Genomic DNA, 13,829 nt, shown 5'->3' with positions numbered 1-13,829 from the left:
GCGAGGCCGGCCCCTTTGCCGCGGCGTTGCCGGTGCCTGCAGCTCTGCAACCCGAGGCAAGTGCCGTGCTGCGCGGGGCGAGGCCCGGGGGAGGAGGACCGTGCTGTGTCCGCGGGCCGGGGCGGGGCGAGCGGCGGGCGCGGGGCGGGGCGGGGCGGGCGCGCCCCGCTCGGGCTGAGGGCGCGGGGCGGGCGCGAAGGAGGAGCCGCGGGCGCGGAGCGGAGCCGCGAGCAGCGCAGCACAGCGCAGCGCAGCAGCCGGAGCGGGCGCGGAGCGGAGCGGCAGCGGGAGCGGGCGCGGAGCGGAGCGGGCAGGCGCGAGGCCCCGGGATTCGCGCACGGGCGGCGGCGGCGGCTCTGTATGGCATGTGGCTGGTAACTTTTCTCCTGCTCTCCTCGTTGCCCGGAGGTAGGTGTCCGCGCTTGCTGGACGGCGGCGGGCGCGGGCGCTGGCAGGCGATGCGCCGGGGCGGGCGGCAGACGAGTCAAAATCCAGATGCTGTGGAAATAGCCGGGGCCGGGGCCGGGGCCGGGGCCCTCTGCCTGCGGCTCTCGCCGGCGCTTCGCTCCATTATGTTCAAATATTAAAAGCAGCGAAGGATGCAGCTTCCATTTTTTAATTTCTCCACCCCCCTGGCCCCCGCATGGTACAGCACTCATTTATCTTGGCAAGGCAATGTGGAGTCCTCATTAAATGCGGGGAGGAAGAGCGTGCGGCGCCCGGGTCCTCTCGGTGCCCAGTGTCGTTATTTATCGCGGGGGCTGCGATGGCGACGTGCCCGGAGCCCTCGGTCTGTACCAGCCGGGGGCAAAGCTGCACATGCCTTTGGACGAAGGAATCAATACGCGCAAGCCGAATATCTTCTGGTGCTTGTTTCCTCTGGGGAGGAATAGCAATTGCTTCTTGTTGGAGTTTGCCCGGTGCGGATGGGCTCCGTCCTCGCCCCGGTGCTAGATAGACGAGGGGGGTAGGGCCAGGCGGATCTGCTAGCCTCGCTTTGGGCGCCCCCGCTATGCCATGCGTTTCTGCCGCGGTGCCCTCGTTCCTGCCCGCGTGGCGCTGGGGTTCGGAGATGGACGCGCTGTCCTCATTCGAAACCGCTGACGAGCTCAGCGTGAGAACAACATTGGAGGCGTCTCTTTGTGGCAAGCGTTCTCCTGACATGGCAGCACGTGAGTTTGGGGATGTGTGCGGCTTACGGCAAAGTCCACATGCACCCAAATGCACCGCCCGCAAAGAAGTGCCCCTGCCAGGAGGGACTGAAGCTCAAACGTGTCGGTGCCTTAGGAAAGCGCTCGCTCTTCGTCAGGGGCTTGACACGGGGGGCAGTTTGGGGCCAGTATTTCCGTGCACCTTGAACTCCGGTTCCAGGAACCTGCTCTTCTTTACTCCTTTTTTAAAGAATTTTCCCTCCAAGTGGGTGAGACCCATCACCTGCAAAGGCCCTTTGCGGGCTCGGCTGCAGGTGCTCGCTAGGAAGCCAGGTCCCGGCTGTGCCCCGGTGTCTGCTGCCCAGGCCAGGAATCGCACTGAAAGCCCGTGTAAGAAACGCGAGGGGGAGGGGATGCTCACCACAGCTACGTGGGAAAGGGATGAAATCAGCTGTGTTTCAGTTCTTTCCTTTGTCTGTCCGTGTTATTGATTTATTTGCTTTACTTGGTCCAACTTGTGGCCATGCGCGGGGAAGTCTGCTCGCCGCTCTTCGGCCGAGCGCGCGGGCTGCGGGCTCGTGGAAGTCATGGGCTGCCGGCTTAGGACAAAGCCTAGCAGCTGGTGTGCGCGCACCTCCGATGAGTCCTCTCCCTCGCCTGCCTCGCTCTGCTTCTGGTTGGTTCAGCCCTGGGCCTCCCGTGATGAGAGACTTGGCATGGCCCTGCAGTGCGTGTTGGCTCAGCGATGATGCCAAGTGTCCAGCCGAGACTCGGGTGAAACTTGCCAGACTGACTGTGTACGTGACGTAAGCAGGACTGGAAATCAGGGCTCCGGAGGAGGCTAGCCGGGCGCGATCCATTCATGGCGCTTTCCTGTGCCCCCGGCGGCACGGGGAGAAGCGGGGCATGCGGTTAGCAGTGCCCCGCGGGGCTCGGCGTGCCCTTCTGGGCCAGGGCCGCACGTGAGGTCTCCTCTCCCCTGCGGCGGGTGCTGCGCTCTGCTCCGCGCGGGCGGGTGCCTGCCTGGTTGCAGCGTGTGCTGCTGGCCCCTGCGGCAGAGGTGGCAGAGACGGTGCCTTGTCAGCGCCTCTGCCTGTGCGCTGGCGTTGGCTGCTCTGCCTCCAGCGCTGCGCCCCCGGCTCTAAGTCCTGCATGCCGCGCAGGCCAGCCCAGAGCCTGCTTGGATCAAGCCATCTTGAGATGCCATTGGGAGTGGTGTCTGTCCTTCCAGGAGAACGCGTGTCCTTGGCATGGGCCGGGGGTCATTGCTGTTCATTTTCATGTGCTCCCCTTAAAGCTGAGGAGTGCTGAGGCTGAGGGTGTTTGGGGTCTTTGCACAGTAGCCATCGAGCCCGGGACTCTCCTCTTTCACTTCCCATCCCAAATTCTCCTTTGAGGCTGCTACATGCTGCTGTGCTTCCTTTCCAGAGGTGGCTGCACTGCAGAAGTGGAGGGAACATGTGCTTTGTACACAAGCTTCGGTCTGCAAAGTGCCTCGTGCCTCTGCAAGCTCCCTGGATGCGTGCGTCGGGTACGAGCTGATGTCCTAGGCCTGCAGCTGTGCAGACCGTGTGGCAGGCGGTGACAGCCATGTTTCTCTGTGGGTTGCAGAGAAATAGTGAACCGCGTCCCACACCGGGCCCATCCTCATGCCATGGGTCTGGGCTTGCTTATCAGGCAGCCCGGCTTTCCTTCTTTGACATGGAAAATGCCTCTTGTGAGCTGAGCTCCTGAGTGATTAAGACTGCTTGTGTTAACGGACTGCGCATGCCCCTCATGTGCCCTGCAAACAACTGTTTGCCCGGGTGCATTAAGGGTGGCAGTGCCGGCACCATGCATCTGCTGTCACTTCTGCTGCTCATCTCCTCGTCCCTTCCACAAGCGTCCGGGTACGAGAGGATGTGACATCCCCACTCGGCCAGCTCCAAGGTCACTCTCTTTATTAGGAGGAAAGTTAGTAAAGCTCCCCTGGAGCCGAGGGCTTGGGACGCAGGTCTTTCCATCCGGGGATGACAGGTCTTCGGCATCACCAGTGTGCCGGAGGGGCCCGGGGTAACGGCTGTCCTGCTCGATGCCGGCCGCAGGTCAAAGCGGGCAGTGCCTCTCTTCCTGTGGGCACACATGGATCGCTGCCCCACAGGCCAGATCCTGAGCCCGTTCGGTAAGAGCGGTCCCCTCCCGCCGGAGCTCGGGCCAAGGTGAAGGATGGGGAGGAGGCCGCCTCTGCGGGTTGTCGTCTCCGCGAGCTGTCTTTGATTGCACGCACAGGCTGAGCATTTCAGCTTGCGCAGCTTCTCCGTGCAGGGCTCGAGCCGAAATCTCAGCTGCCTCTTCCTGAGAGATGTGCCTCGGTGATGGGCCGCAGGGTCGATTTACAGCTGCTCTGCCGTGGCCTCTCGTTAGAGTAAATGAGTACTTTCCGTCTAGCACGTCTCTCTGTGGGGCAGAGGCTGGCGCTGCTTCTGAAGCTATTACAGTTTGGAAAGTCCAGTGAACAAGGCTAGTAAATACTGCTAAGGGATGATAACAAAATGACTCGCTTCTCCCAGCTGAGATGGAAGTATTAATATTTCAATACCTCTAGGCTGTAATTTACTGCGATTTAAGAAGATTGCACTGAGATCACTCAAAATACGTGCTCCTCGGGGCCAGCCAGGCGCTGTCCATCCACATCGCGGTCCTTCTGTGTAGCCCTCATCCATCAGCCTTTGGTCTCCATCACTCGGCCCCACGTTGCTGCCAGTGACTTATCGCCTGCCGGTAGGAAACCTTTGCGTGTGCACTATGCCCACCCAGCCTGCGAGGGCTGTATAAATTAATGCCCTCGGTATTTAGGTTAGGGTCAGCACATGTGTCCAGATGCCGGCAGCAATTTCTAGTTTAAAAATATTGCAGTGCTGGTTCTAAATTTTTAATCTCTCCCTGTGATTTGGAGGCAGTTTTATGAAACATGGAATTAGGATGGTGTTCAATGTTAAATGGCAAAGGAGATTATATGGATTTAACTCTCTGCGTCTGTCACATAACTATTGCCAATCCCATAACTTCCATTTTCTATTAAAAATCCATTTCCCCCTTTGACCTAAAAAAGCTTTAGTGGTAATCTGAATTTCCCTCTTTACTTATGAAGTATTTTTCCATTCTTTCCCCCTGCCCCCCCCCTTCTGTGCATCTCATTGTGCATGGGGGATGTCTGGGGAGAAAGCTGTCCCCTGGCGGGCTGGGGCTGCGATGTGATCGCGCGTCCTCTGAGCTGCGCCTCCCACCAGCGCAGGGAGACGCGGCCTCTTGTTTCTGCCTACCTGCCGTGCAGCACGTGCGAGGGGTCGGGCATGGAGAAATCCCCGGACGCCACCTCAAGGCCCGGGTGGCCCTGGGGTGGGGACCAAGGAAGTGGGGAAAGGCGATGGCCCGGGACGGGGTTTTGCAGGGTCCGTGGCTCCAGGCCCGCGCGGGGCAGGAGCGGTACCCCTTTGCCAGGGACCGGTGCTGGATTTTGTGCGTGTGGCACCTTTAAATGTGGAGGAGCCCGGGTCTGTGGTGCGAGTGGTTTCGTATGCACAATGTCGTCGTTAGCAACCCGGCGCTGCCTCCTCCCTTTGTTTTCCTGAACCTCATTGTAAAGACGTGCTCTGCTCTCTTCTGGCTGGGGAGACGCCGCGCCACGTTGATCATCAGAAATGCTGATTCACGGAGACAAAATGGGCGGACGGTGTCGCAACACGGTTGTTCGTGGCAGTGGGGCCCCGTCGTGCCACAGGGCCCTTCCCAGTCGAGTGCTCGTGCCGGGCTGGGACCCCGCGGCCGGCCCTGCACCTCCGCGGTTCATAATTCTCCTGGCACTTGTCAGCCCGGCGTGCCGCGTGCATGCAAAGGGCTCGGCCTGTCCTCGTCTGTCTCGGCGTGAGCTCCCGTGGCTGCAAAGACACCAGGGTATCGGGGAAATATGGAGCTACTTTTCTTTACCTATAAATCCTTAGTTTCATTTCCAGTGACATTTTGCTGGGCTTTCCCAGTCAATTCATCAGTGAAATCTTTTTGCTCATAGTGTCCTTGACTTTGGACAGGAGAGCGCTGCGGGGTTTGAGAGTGGCAACTTTGTCATCCTGGCTCATATCCCTGCTCAAAGCACGGAGAGGAACAAGAAGTAGGCTGTCTTGCTTCTGATTTAGTGGGTGCCAAGAAAGAGGAATTGGGTTGTATTTTCAGCTGTGTAAAGATTAAATAGGAGGAAATTGTCCAAGGGCTAGAGTAGAAGCTCCCCGAGAGAGGATGTCGTGGTGCCGGGATTCCTGGGTTCTTCTGTTCTTGGGTTTTCTTTGGACATATGGCGACACCAGGGTAGTGTTGTTTCTGTGCAGGGCCTCAGTCTGCCCATCTCTAAAATGGGTGCATTTAGCTCGCAGACTGGTCCGGCACCCAGTTCTCAGCAAACGGGTGTTGCTCTGCCCAGAGGTTTCCTGGAAGTGCCTTTCCGCTGCCCTAGCGCGGAGCAGGACCCTCCCCGACCAGCAGTCCTGGTCCGTGAAGCATGTAAATATTTCGGGTGCCGGTCCCGGGAAGCCTGGAGCCAGCTGGCGGCGTGGTGCCGAAGCGTGGTGAGGCGCACCTGTCTCGGTGCTCATCCTGACGAAAACACAAATCGTTTTCCATGGAGGCAGGCGCTACTGGCCTCATGGCTGCTTTATGATGCGATGTGAATGGCTGTGGCCAATAACGCGGTAACAGCCTCCTCTCGAACCAGCAGCCGTGATGCCTTCTCCCCGAAGGGGCAGCTGAGAGCTCGGCTGAGACCGTTAGTACAGATGAGACCCTCTCCCCACCCCACGAAGTTGAAGAAATTGAGGTTGCGGAGGGTCCCCTTTGACTCCTTTCCAGCCAGCGGGGCGGTAGTGATTTCCTCGCCAGCTCTGCTTGAGCCCAAGCGGCGGGCCTGGGGCGATCCCTGCCAGAGCTATTAATACCCTGACTCGGTTTCGTGTTGGTGCCCTTCCGCCTACTTAAAAGTAGTGCAGCTAAACAGGGAAATGGGAGTTGAGCGACTTGGTGCCATATCCGTCCTTGTGGCAGACTTACCCCCCCGCCTGCCCCATCCAAGTCTGGGGGAGAAGCGAGGCCAGGGGTCCTGCAGCGGGAAGGACGGGGGCAGGAGGGGGCCGGGTAGTGTCGGCGCCGTGCAGGACCGGGCACCGCCGTGCTCTGTGCCGTCAGCTCACCGCTTCGTGGTCCTCGTCCCCGCTCTCGGCCTCACGCGGGCGCCGCTGAGCAGGCGCCTGCATCGCGGGCTCGGCCTGGCAGGCAGGGCCGGCCGTCACTGAGAGGGCCCCGGGCCTGCCCGCACTGCCTGGCGAGAGCCCCCCGCCCTTGGCTAATCTCCTGCTCGGGAAGTGGGCAGCCAGCTCGTGCCCAGGCCTGCTGCCCCCTCGGCTCCCGCCGCCTCCGGAGCGTACCCAGGCCTCGGGCGCAGCTTGGGCCGTGCTGCGTCGGCGTGGGAGCCCAGGCCCACCTGCCCCCCCGCTCGGTCCCGGGGGGCAGTGCCGGGGCAGACGGGTGGGCAGGGTGGCCATGCGGCCTTGCGTGTGGTGTGGCCGTTTGAGCCTGGGGCTGTGGCCAGGCCTGCAGATCCTGGGGTCTCTGCTGTGGCCGGCTCTCGGCGACCCCAAGACGTGCCCAGAGCTGCAGGAGCGTGGCCGTGCTCCCGAGGAGGCTGCAGGGTCCGGTCTGGGCCCTCAGGGAGGCCTGGGCGCTTGCTGAGTTGCAGGGAGCCCAGGCGAAGGCCGCCCTGGGCACGCGGCTCGTTCTGGGGGTCCGGCCCTCTGAGCGGATGGGGGTTAGGGAGCGCCTCGCTGCGCTGCCCGCTGAGGACGGCGGAGCCCTGCGCAGACGGGAGGGGCTGCGCGGGCGGCCGTCGCGTTTCTGCGGCACGTGCTGCTTTTCCCCGAAGTCCCGCTGCGAAGCAGGTGTGCGGGGGCGCGGGCACCCCGGCGCTGGCATTGACCCGCTGCTGTTGGCTCTGCTCTCTCCGCAGCACGCGCCGACGATGTTGGAACCAGCCTCTACTTTGTGAACGACTCTCTGCAGCAGGTTACCTTCTCCAGCACGGTGGGGGTGGTGATCCCCTGCCCGGCCGCAGGGTCCCCCAGCGCCATCCTCCGCTGGTACCTCGCCACAGGGGACGACATCTATGATGTCCCGCACATCCGGCATGTCCATGCCAACGGGACTCTGCAGCTCTACCCCTTCTCGCCATCAGCCTTCAATAGCTTTATCCATGACAACGACTATTTCTGCACCGCGGAGAACTCTGCGGGCAAAATCAGGAGTCCAAATATCCGCGTTAAAGCAGGTAGGGCTCCTCTGCGAGCGCGGCGGTGGCATTGGGGTTCTCTGCCCTCCCTCCTGGCAGAGATAATTCACCTGTTTGGGGCGGCACTGGGTCCTCCCGGGGCGGTGTCTGCCAGGCGTGGCTGGCATGGTAAGCTAGTGCTGCGGACTGCCCGTTTCGCCCTGGGGCACCGATGCTCTCGGGTGCTTGTGCTGAGTGCAGGAGGGGGCAAGGCTCCCAGAGCGCTCGGCAGAGGGGGCGATGCAAGTCGTGGCCGCGCTGCTGCCGTGGGCACGGTGCCGCTTCGCTTCCAGGTACTGTGTGGTGCGGGGCAGCGAATGCCAGGGGAAGGTTCCCACTTGCACGGCGGGGTCCTGTCTGGTCAGCGCGTGGATCGTCTCCTGAAGACACGGACCTGCCTGTCGCACCCGTCGCCAGCTGACTGCAGGGCCAGGGCTGCTGTCTGAGGACCCAGCGCCCCCCTGTACCTTAGCCGGCTCCTTTTGCAGGGCACCTGTCCTGCAGGACCCCAGTAAAGATGCTGCTAGGGCAGGGAAAGGGGCCTTCCCGGCCAGCCTAGCGCTCTGCTCCCAGCCGTGCCCTGGGCCCCTGGCTAGAGGTGGGTGCGAGGAGGCTTGGGATTTCTGGGCAGGTTCAGCCTTGAAGCAGTGGCCGTGATCTCCTTCCCCAGACTTGCTGTTTGTGCCACAGGCTAATTGCTGTAATTGCTTGGGTGGCAATGTCCAGACCTCCAGCAGACTGCCCTGCGGGGAATCCCCGGCCCCCCGGCAGGTCCTTGCAGGCGCAGGACAAGCCCTCGCCTCGCTGGGCCCGGGACAGAAGAGGAGGCACAGCCGAGTGCTGGGGGGCAGAGCCGTTGTAGTAAATTATTGACCTGGCGGGGGAGAGCTGATAGCCCGCTTATGGCTTCATTAGGTGACCTATTAAGAGCAGGGCTAGTGAAGGGAGCCAGCGGCAGTGACTGAAGGGTGCTTTCATTTTAGTTCATTATAATGGGCCTGATTCCCACCCCCCTCAGTGAATTATTGACCAGCATTATCAGGAGAGCTATAAATTAAAGCTGGGGTGGAGGGGAGCTTGCCGGGGGGGCCAGGCTGCTGGACTTGCTGCTTGCCAGGGCCTGTCTGGGGGGAGCCCCCCTCCCGCAGGCTGTGGTCCGGCTGCTGTCAGGGCCGTGCCGAGTCCTTGTAGGCTTCTTCCCATGCACCGTCCCTAAAGCAGGACCCTTTTGCTGTCCCCATCCTGAGGCAGCAGAGAGGCGAAGCAACATGGCCAAGGTCATCTAGAGGCCGGTGGCAGAGCCAGGGTTAGCACCTGAAGCTCCTGGGTCCCAGCCCAGCGCTCCCTTATGGCTTTACGGCCATGGCAGGCAGCCAAGCAATGCCCTCTTTTCCATGGGGGGTGAGAGCAACACGCGTGTCCCCTGGGGTGGGGGGGGTGGGGACACGTACATGCATGGTTTGTCCTCGCCACCTTGCAGCAGCAGCAGCAGGCCCTGTACCGCTGATGGCTGCAGTGTCACATTCATTGGGCTTCTACCTGCTCAGTGCTCCCCGGAGAGGGCCCGGGAGGCTCGTGGTGCCATGCGCATCATGGCCCTGTCTCCTGTGGCAGGAGAAGGGCGGCTGCTCGGGACCTGCTGGGCGCTCCATGCTCTGCCCTCTCCATGCCCAGGGCCTGCTCCAAGCTCCACGTCCAGCCCCCGGCTGCTGCACCGCGCTGCTGGCTCCTGGCAGGGGCAGCTGCGGTCCCGTGTGCAGGTGCTCCCTCCTCGGAGGCTTGGCCTGCTGAGCTGCCCGTCTCCCGAGACCTGCCGAGCACCCTTGGCCCTGGCCTGGCGTCGTGACTCTTCCCACTGGGCCGGGTGGGCTCCATCCCTAGAGCCACTTGCAGTCATGGCCCTGCGAGGCTCCCAGTCAGCTTTATCTAGAAGCCCTTGGAGAGACTGGCCGGAGCGTGGGACCCTGCTCTCCCTGGGGGTTGGGGCAGGCTTTGGGGAGGACTGCCGCCTTCGCCCAGGGCAGTGCAGCATGCCTCGCTGGCCCCGCAGACCCCGGCTGTGATGAGGCAGTGCTGCCCCCTCCGTGCGTGCTCTGGCTGGCTGCAAGGTGTTCCCTGCCCTGTGCTGGCTGAGTGTGGGTGCAAGGTGTGGTGTGAGGGAGCCTCTGGCCATTACCCCCTGGCTTCAGGATGACTGGCTGCGCTGCTCCCCCGTGCACAAGGAAAAGGTGCTGCGAATCCCCAGACACATGCAAGCACCCCTCCATGCCCTCGTTTGATTCATCTTACACCTGAACTCATTAAAAACCAGAGCCTGAAATGGCACTGTGCTTTTCTAGAGCCCGTGTTCAACATCCCACCTGGACTGCGGGGCTGCAGCGTTGCTCTCCCTGACTGTCTGCTTTTCTCTCCCCAGTTTTCAGGGAGCCTTACACCGTTCGGGTGGAGGATCAAAGGTCAATGCGTGGAAATGTGGCTGTTTTCAAGTGCCTCATCCCTTCTTCAGTGCAGGAATATGTTAGTGTTGTGTCCTGGGAGAAAGACACCGTTTCTATCATCCCAGGTAAGAGAGGAGACGGCGGGGGAGTCCTCGTGTCTGCTGGCCAAGGCCTGCGCGCAGACACTGTTCTCTCGGCAGCGCGTTTGGGATTTCTTTCCCACGTGCTTGCCCCAAGGGCAAGGGGCTTTCTTGGTGGCACTGGTTCAGAGCGGAGTCTCTGGGGTGGGTTGATGTTGGGAGGGAGCCATGTTTTACACTGTGCTCACTCGCGTGCCTGGTCGTTCCCTGGTTGGTGTTTTGTGGGCTGGGCCGGGCCCACGAGCTCCGGGACTTGTAGGGGCATGGCATGGAGTTGCGGTAATGCCCGTCTGCTTTGCGGCTGCTCCCACATGCTTGCCATTTTGCCGGCTCCCGAGCCTGCGGTCTGGGCCGCGGTGCCTGGGCACTGCTGCTGTCTGGGGGGCAGCAGAGACATGTTAGAGGATCCCTTCCCTCCCTGCCTGCGGGGCAGCAGCACGGGGGCCGAGGCTGCGGGCTGCGTTGTGCTGTTGCACGCGACGTGCTGCGGGCAGTCCTGGGCCATGGGCTGTGGCTGCTCCGGGGGGAGCGTGTGTGCATTGGAGTCGGCTCATGAGGGTCCCTCCCCAGCTGAAGCCTTGTCCTGACAGCCCTGGGCCTGGGCACATTGCACCCCCCTCCCCAGCGTGGCTCTGTGCAGGGTGCCCCATGGATGGACGGGGCAGCCTCCTCCAGAAATGTGGGCTCTGGGTGGCGGGGCTGAGCCCCAGGTGACCCCGAGTATGTGGCTACTAGGCTGCACCAAAAGCCCCAGGTCCAGTCCCAGTGGCACTGGCTGGTTGGGAACTTAGGATCCAAACTCCCCCATGCCCAGACCATGGCCACCTGGCGCACAGACAGTGCCCGCAGCAGATTGCTCGCAGCTGCCCTTGGATCATGATGGGGCATTAAGGAGAAGATGGTCCCTTGACAGAGCAGCTTTTTTTTTTTTTTTTCTGCTTTTTTTGCACCGGTCCTGGAAGAGCAGCAGTTGGTGTGGCCCCACTGGGTCCCGGGGTGACCTCTGAGTGCTCTCCGCAGTGCTGCATAGATGGCAGGGCTGACCGCCCGCCCCGTGCGGGTGAGCTCAGAGTGCAGCCATTGATACTGCCCTCGAGGGGTCCAGGAAGACTTACGGGATTTTGCCTCCGGTCCATGCGTTGCACTGGGCTACGGGTCAGTTGGGGCTGGCAGTCCAGGGCGGTAGTGTCACAGGGAGGCACAGGTCTCTGCATCCCAGCAGCCCTTCAGCTGCGGTGCTCAGCCCCTGTGAGCCCGCGTCAGCACGGGCGGGCTGCAGCCACTTTCTGTTGGAGGCTTCCACGAGGGGGAATGTCCTGCGTTGGGTTTGCAGCGAGGAGGCACCATGCGGATCACAGCAGGGCCCGAGGCCTAGTGTGTGGCTCTCGGGTGCAGCACGCGTGCCCCTTGGCCCGGAGGCAGGGGAACGTGCGGCGGGAGGCTGGCAGGGGTTGCGTGCTGTGGGCATGGTGCCTGTTGCAGTCGGCAGGGCGGGTGCAGCTGCTAACCCTCCACTTCAGTACTTGGGCAGCCAAGGTGCTTTGGGTGAATCTGATATCTTGTATTAGACCAACTAGATAGTTGGAGAACAATTTTTAAGCAAGCTTTCAGGTTCAAAAACCCTTTGTCAGGCTGAGGAAGTTTCAGCAGTTGACATGTGCTCTTCCTGGATGGAATGAAAAGTAAAGAAGCTTGCTTAAAAATTGTTCTCCAACTCTTTAGCTGGTCTAATAAAGGATATCAGATTCACCCAAAGAACCTCGTCTGCCCATGTCCTTAGACCAACACGGCTGCAACCTGCACCCCTGTAACACTTCAGTACTTGGCACTTTTGTGATGGTGCCCAGAGCTCGGAGGCGCTGTCACAACATCTTGGGGATGGCAGGTGCTGTCTGTGGCCTGATTGCCAGAATCAGGCTCTCTCCTCCTGCGTGGAAGTTCAGTGCGAGGGCCGTGAGCTGTGCTGGAGTGAGAGTCGGAGCCGGTCCACACCGAGGCGGGTTTGCCCAGGAGGGCTTTGTTGGTTAGAAAAACCATGCAAATTCCCAGCATTTCTCAGACTGGCGGCCCTGCTGTCAGCACAGGCAAAGATGTTGCTGCCTGCCTCGTGGTGTTCGAAGCGATGCCCTACGGGGCCGACTGCGCAGAACCGGGGATGCGTGTCGGAGGCGGTGCCCCTCGCTGTGGGCGTCTCCTGCTCCATGCCGCATTGGTGTTGCCCTGCTTCAGTGCAGGCGGCTGATGTGAGCTGGAGAGTGGCATCTGTGGACGTAAGTCGGCATGAGGGAGCTCCTTTGGTGCAGACAGGACCTAGGGAGACCAGTCAATGGTGCTGGGATCCCAGCTGGTGTGAACGGGCATTGATTTTGGTGGCAAATGGCTAGTTCAAGCAAGCTGAGATCTGCACCATCAACAGCCCGATGGAGCGAAGCTCTGTTGCACTCATGTTTCCTGCCCAGGCTTTCTGCTGCCTGGCAGGGCTGCTGTGCACCGGCGCATTAATCCCTGCGATGCTTCCTGTAAACGCTGCCTGGTGGGTCGTAATGCTTCTGCGCTGCCTCTAACGGCGGCGCAGCGCCCCGTGCACAGTGCAGCTCCCCCCGAACCGCGCCTGCCCCGCGCAGCGCTGCCATATGGACAGTGGCTTCCGTGCCAACTGTTTTGGGTTCTTTCCCACCATTTCCATAGCTGCTTTTTGTAAAAATTAAAGCGAATTGCACTTTCCCAGGGAGGCTGGTTGGGGCTTCTCACTTCTGCATTATTGGGTGCCTGTTCCTCGGAGATGGTTCTGGTGCAGAGCGCGGCAGTCCTCGCGCAGACGTGGGCTGGGATTTGCCCCGCAGCTGATTTGCTCCCGTCTGTCTGCTTGTCTTACGGTGCCGTGTTTGTGATGGAGAGGGGGGGCTGCAGCCTGGCTTGGCAGTGGTCTGGATCCTGACTGGGTTGCCAATGGGCGTTCAGAGGCCTGATGCAGCTGAGGTCCTCCGCAGAAAGCCCCTGCTGTAACCCCCTCTCTGTAGGCCCCGGTCCGCCTTCCAGGTTCCCCTGCAAATGCTCGTTGGCACTGAGATGTTCAGGGCCTCGCTAGTAGGATGGAGCTTAGAAGACCCTTTAAGGGAAACCTCCTTTCAGTTAAATACTCCCCAGTCACTAGCAAAGACCCAGCCTATGATGTGAGGGGTGGGGTCAGGCCTTCTCTGTGCCCGGGAGAAGGGCAGGGGTGGAAGAGGGTGGATGGTAGGGGTGGAAACATGGTGAGCATCTCTATTGCTCAGCTGTGCATCTTCCCAGGGCCCAGGCCTGGGCCAGGACGTGTACAGGAGAGCGGGCCTTCTGCGGGGCCTGGTGGCAGCGTGGCGATGTCCTCTGCCAGCCCTGCTTTGCTCGGCTCTTTGGGTCCGTGCAGCACTTCTGCCCTCGGGCTGCTCTGCTGAAGAGTCCGGGTAGGTTCTTCCCTGCAAAGTTTGCAACCTCCCCATGCTGGCGCTGGCTCGGTTGCAACCCAGGCTGGTTTTTCCAGCCGCGGTTGCGGTGGGTTTTTTAATAGGATGATCTAATTAGAGTGGAACAATTTTAACATTCTAAAGCAATAATTACCCTAAAGACAGAACCTATAAATTGTGTTACTGCACAGAGTCAACACAAGCAAACATATTTGCCTTTGGATTACAAATATAGCATTTGCCTGAAGCTCATTTTTATTTGCTCTGGTGTTAGACAACTGCTTGCACAGTTACAAGCGGGGTCTTGCCTT

The 13,829-nt window shown here is 60.9% G+C and overlaps 1 protein-coding gene across 2 annotated transcripts in view; it reads left to right on the top strand.

The window, feature by feature from the left end:
• Window positions 1-280: 280 nt before the first annotated feature.
• Window positions 281-13,829, top strand: part of DSCAML1 (DS cell adhesion molecule like 1) — a 151,031-nt gene continuing 137,482 nt past the window's right edge. For both annotated transcript variants that reach the window (XM_090027731.1, XM_090027732.1), the window contains exons 1-3: window positions 281-408; window positions 7,180-7,497; window positions 9,914-10,060. In XM_090027731.1, the coding sequence (XP_089883857.1) occupies window positions 366-408; window positions 7,180-7,497; window positions 9,914-10,060 (508 nt within the window). In that variant the 5' untranslated portion in view covers window positions 281-365. The remainder of the gene's footprint in view (window positions 409-7,179; window positions 7,498-9,913; window positions 10,061-13,829) is intronic.

Source organism: Crocodylus siamensis, chromosome 14 (genome assembly GCF_052110815.1).
Source record: "Crocodylus siamensis isolate JL-2025a chromosome 14, ASM5211081v1, whole genome shotgun sequence".
NCBI lineage: Eukaryota > Metazoa > Chordata > Crocodylia > Crocodylidae > Crocodylus > Crocodylus siamensis.
The sequence above is the reverse complement of the archived record's forward strand: the minus strand, read 5'-3'. Positions and strand labels throughout refer to the sequence as shown.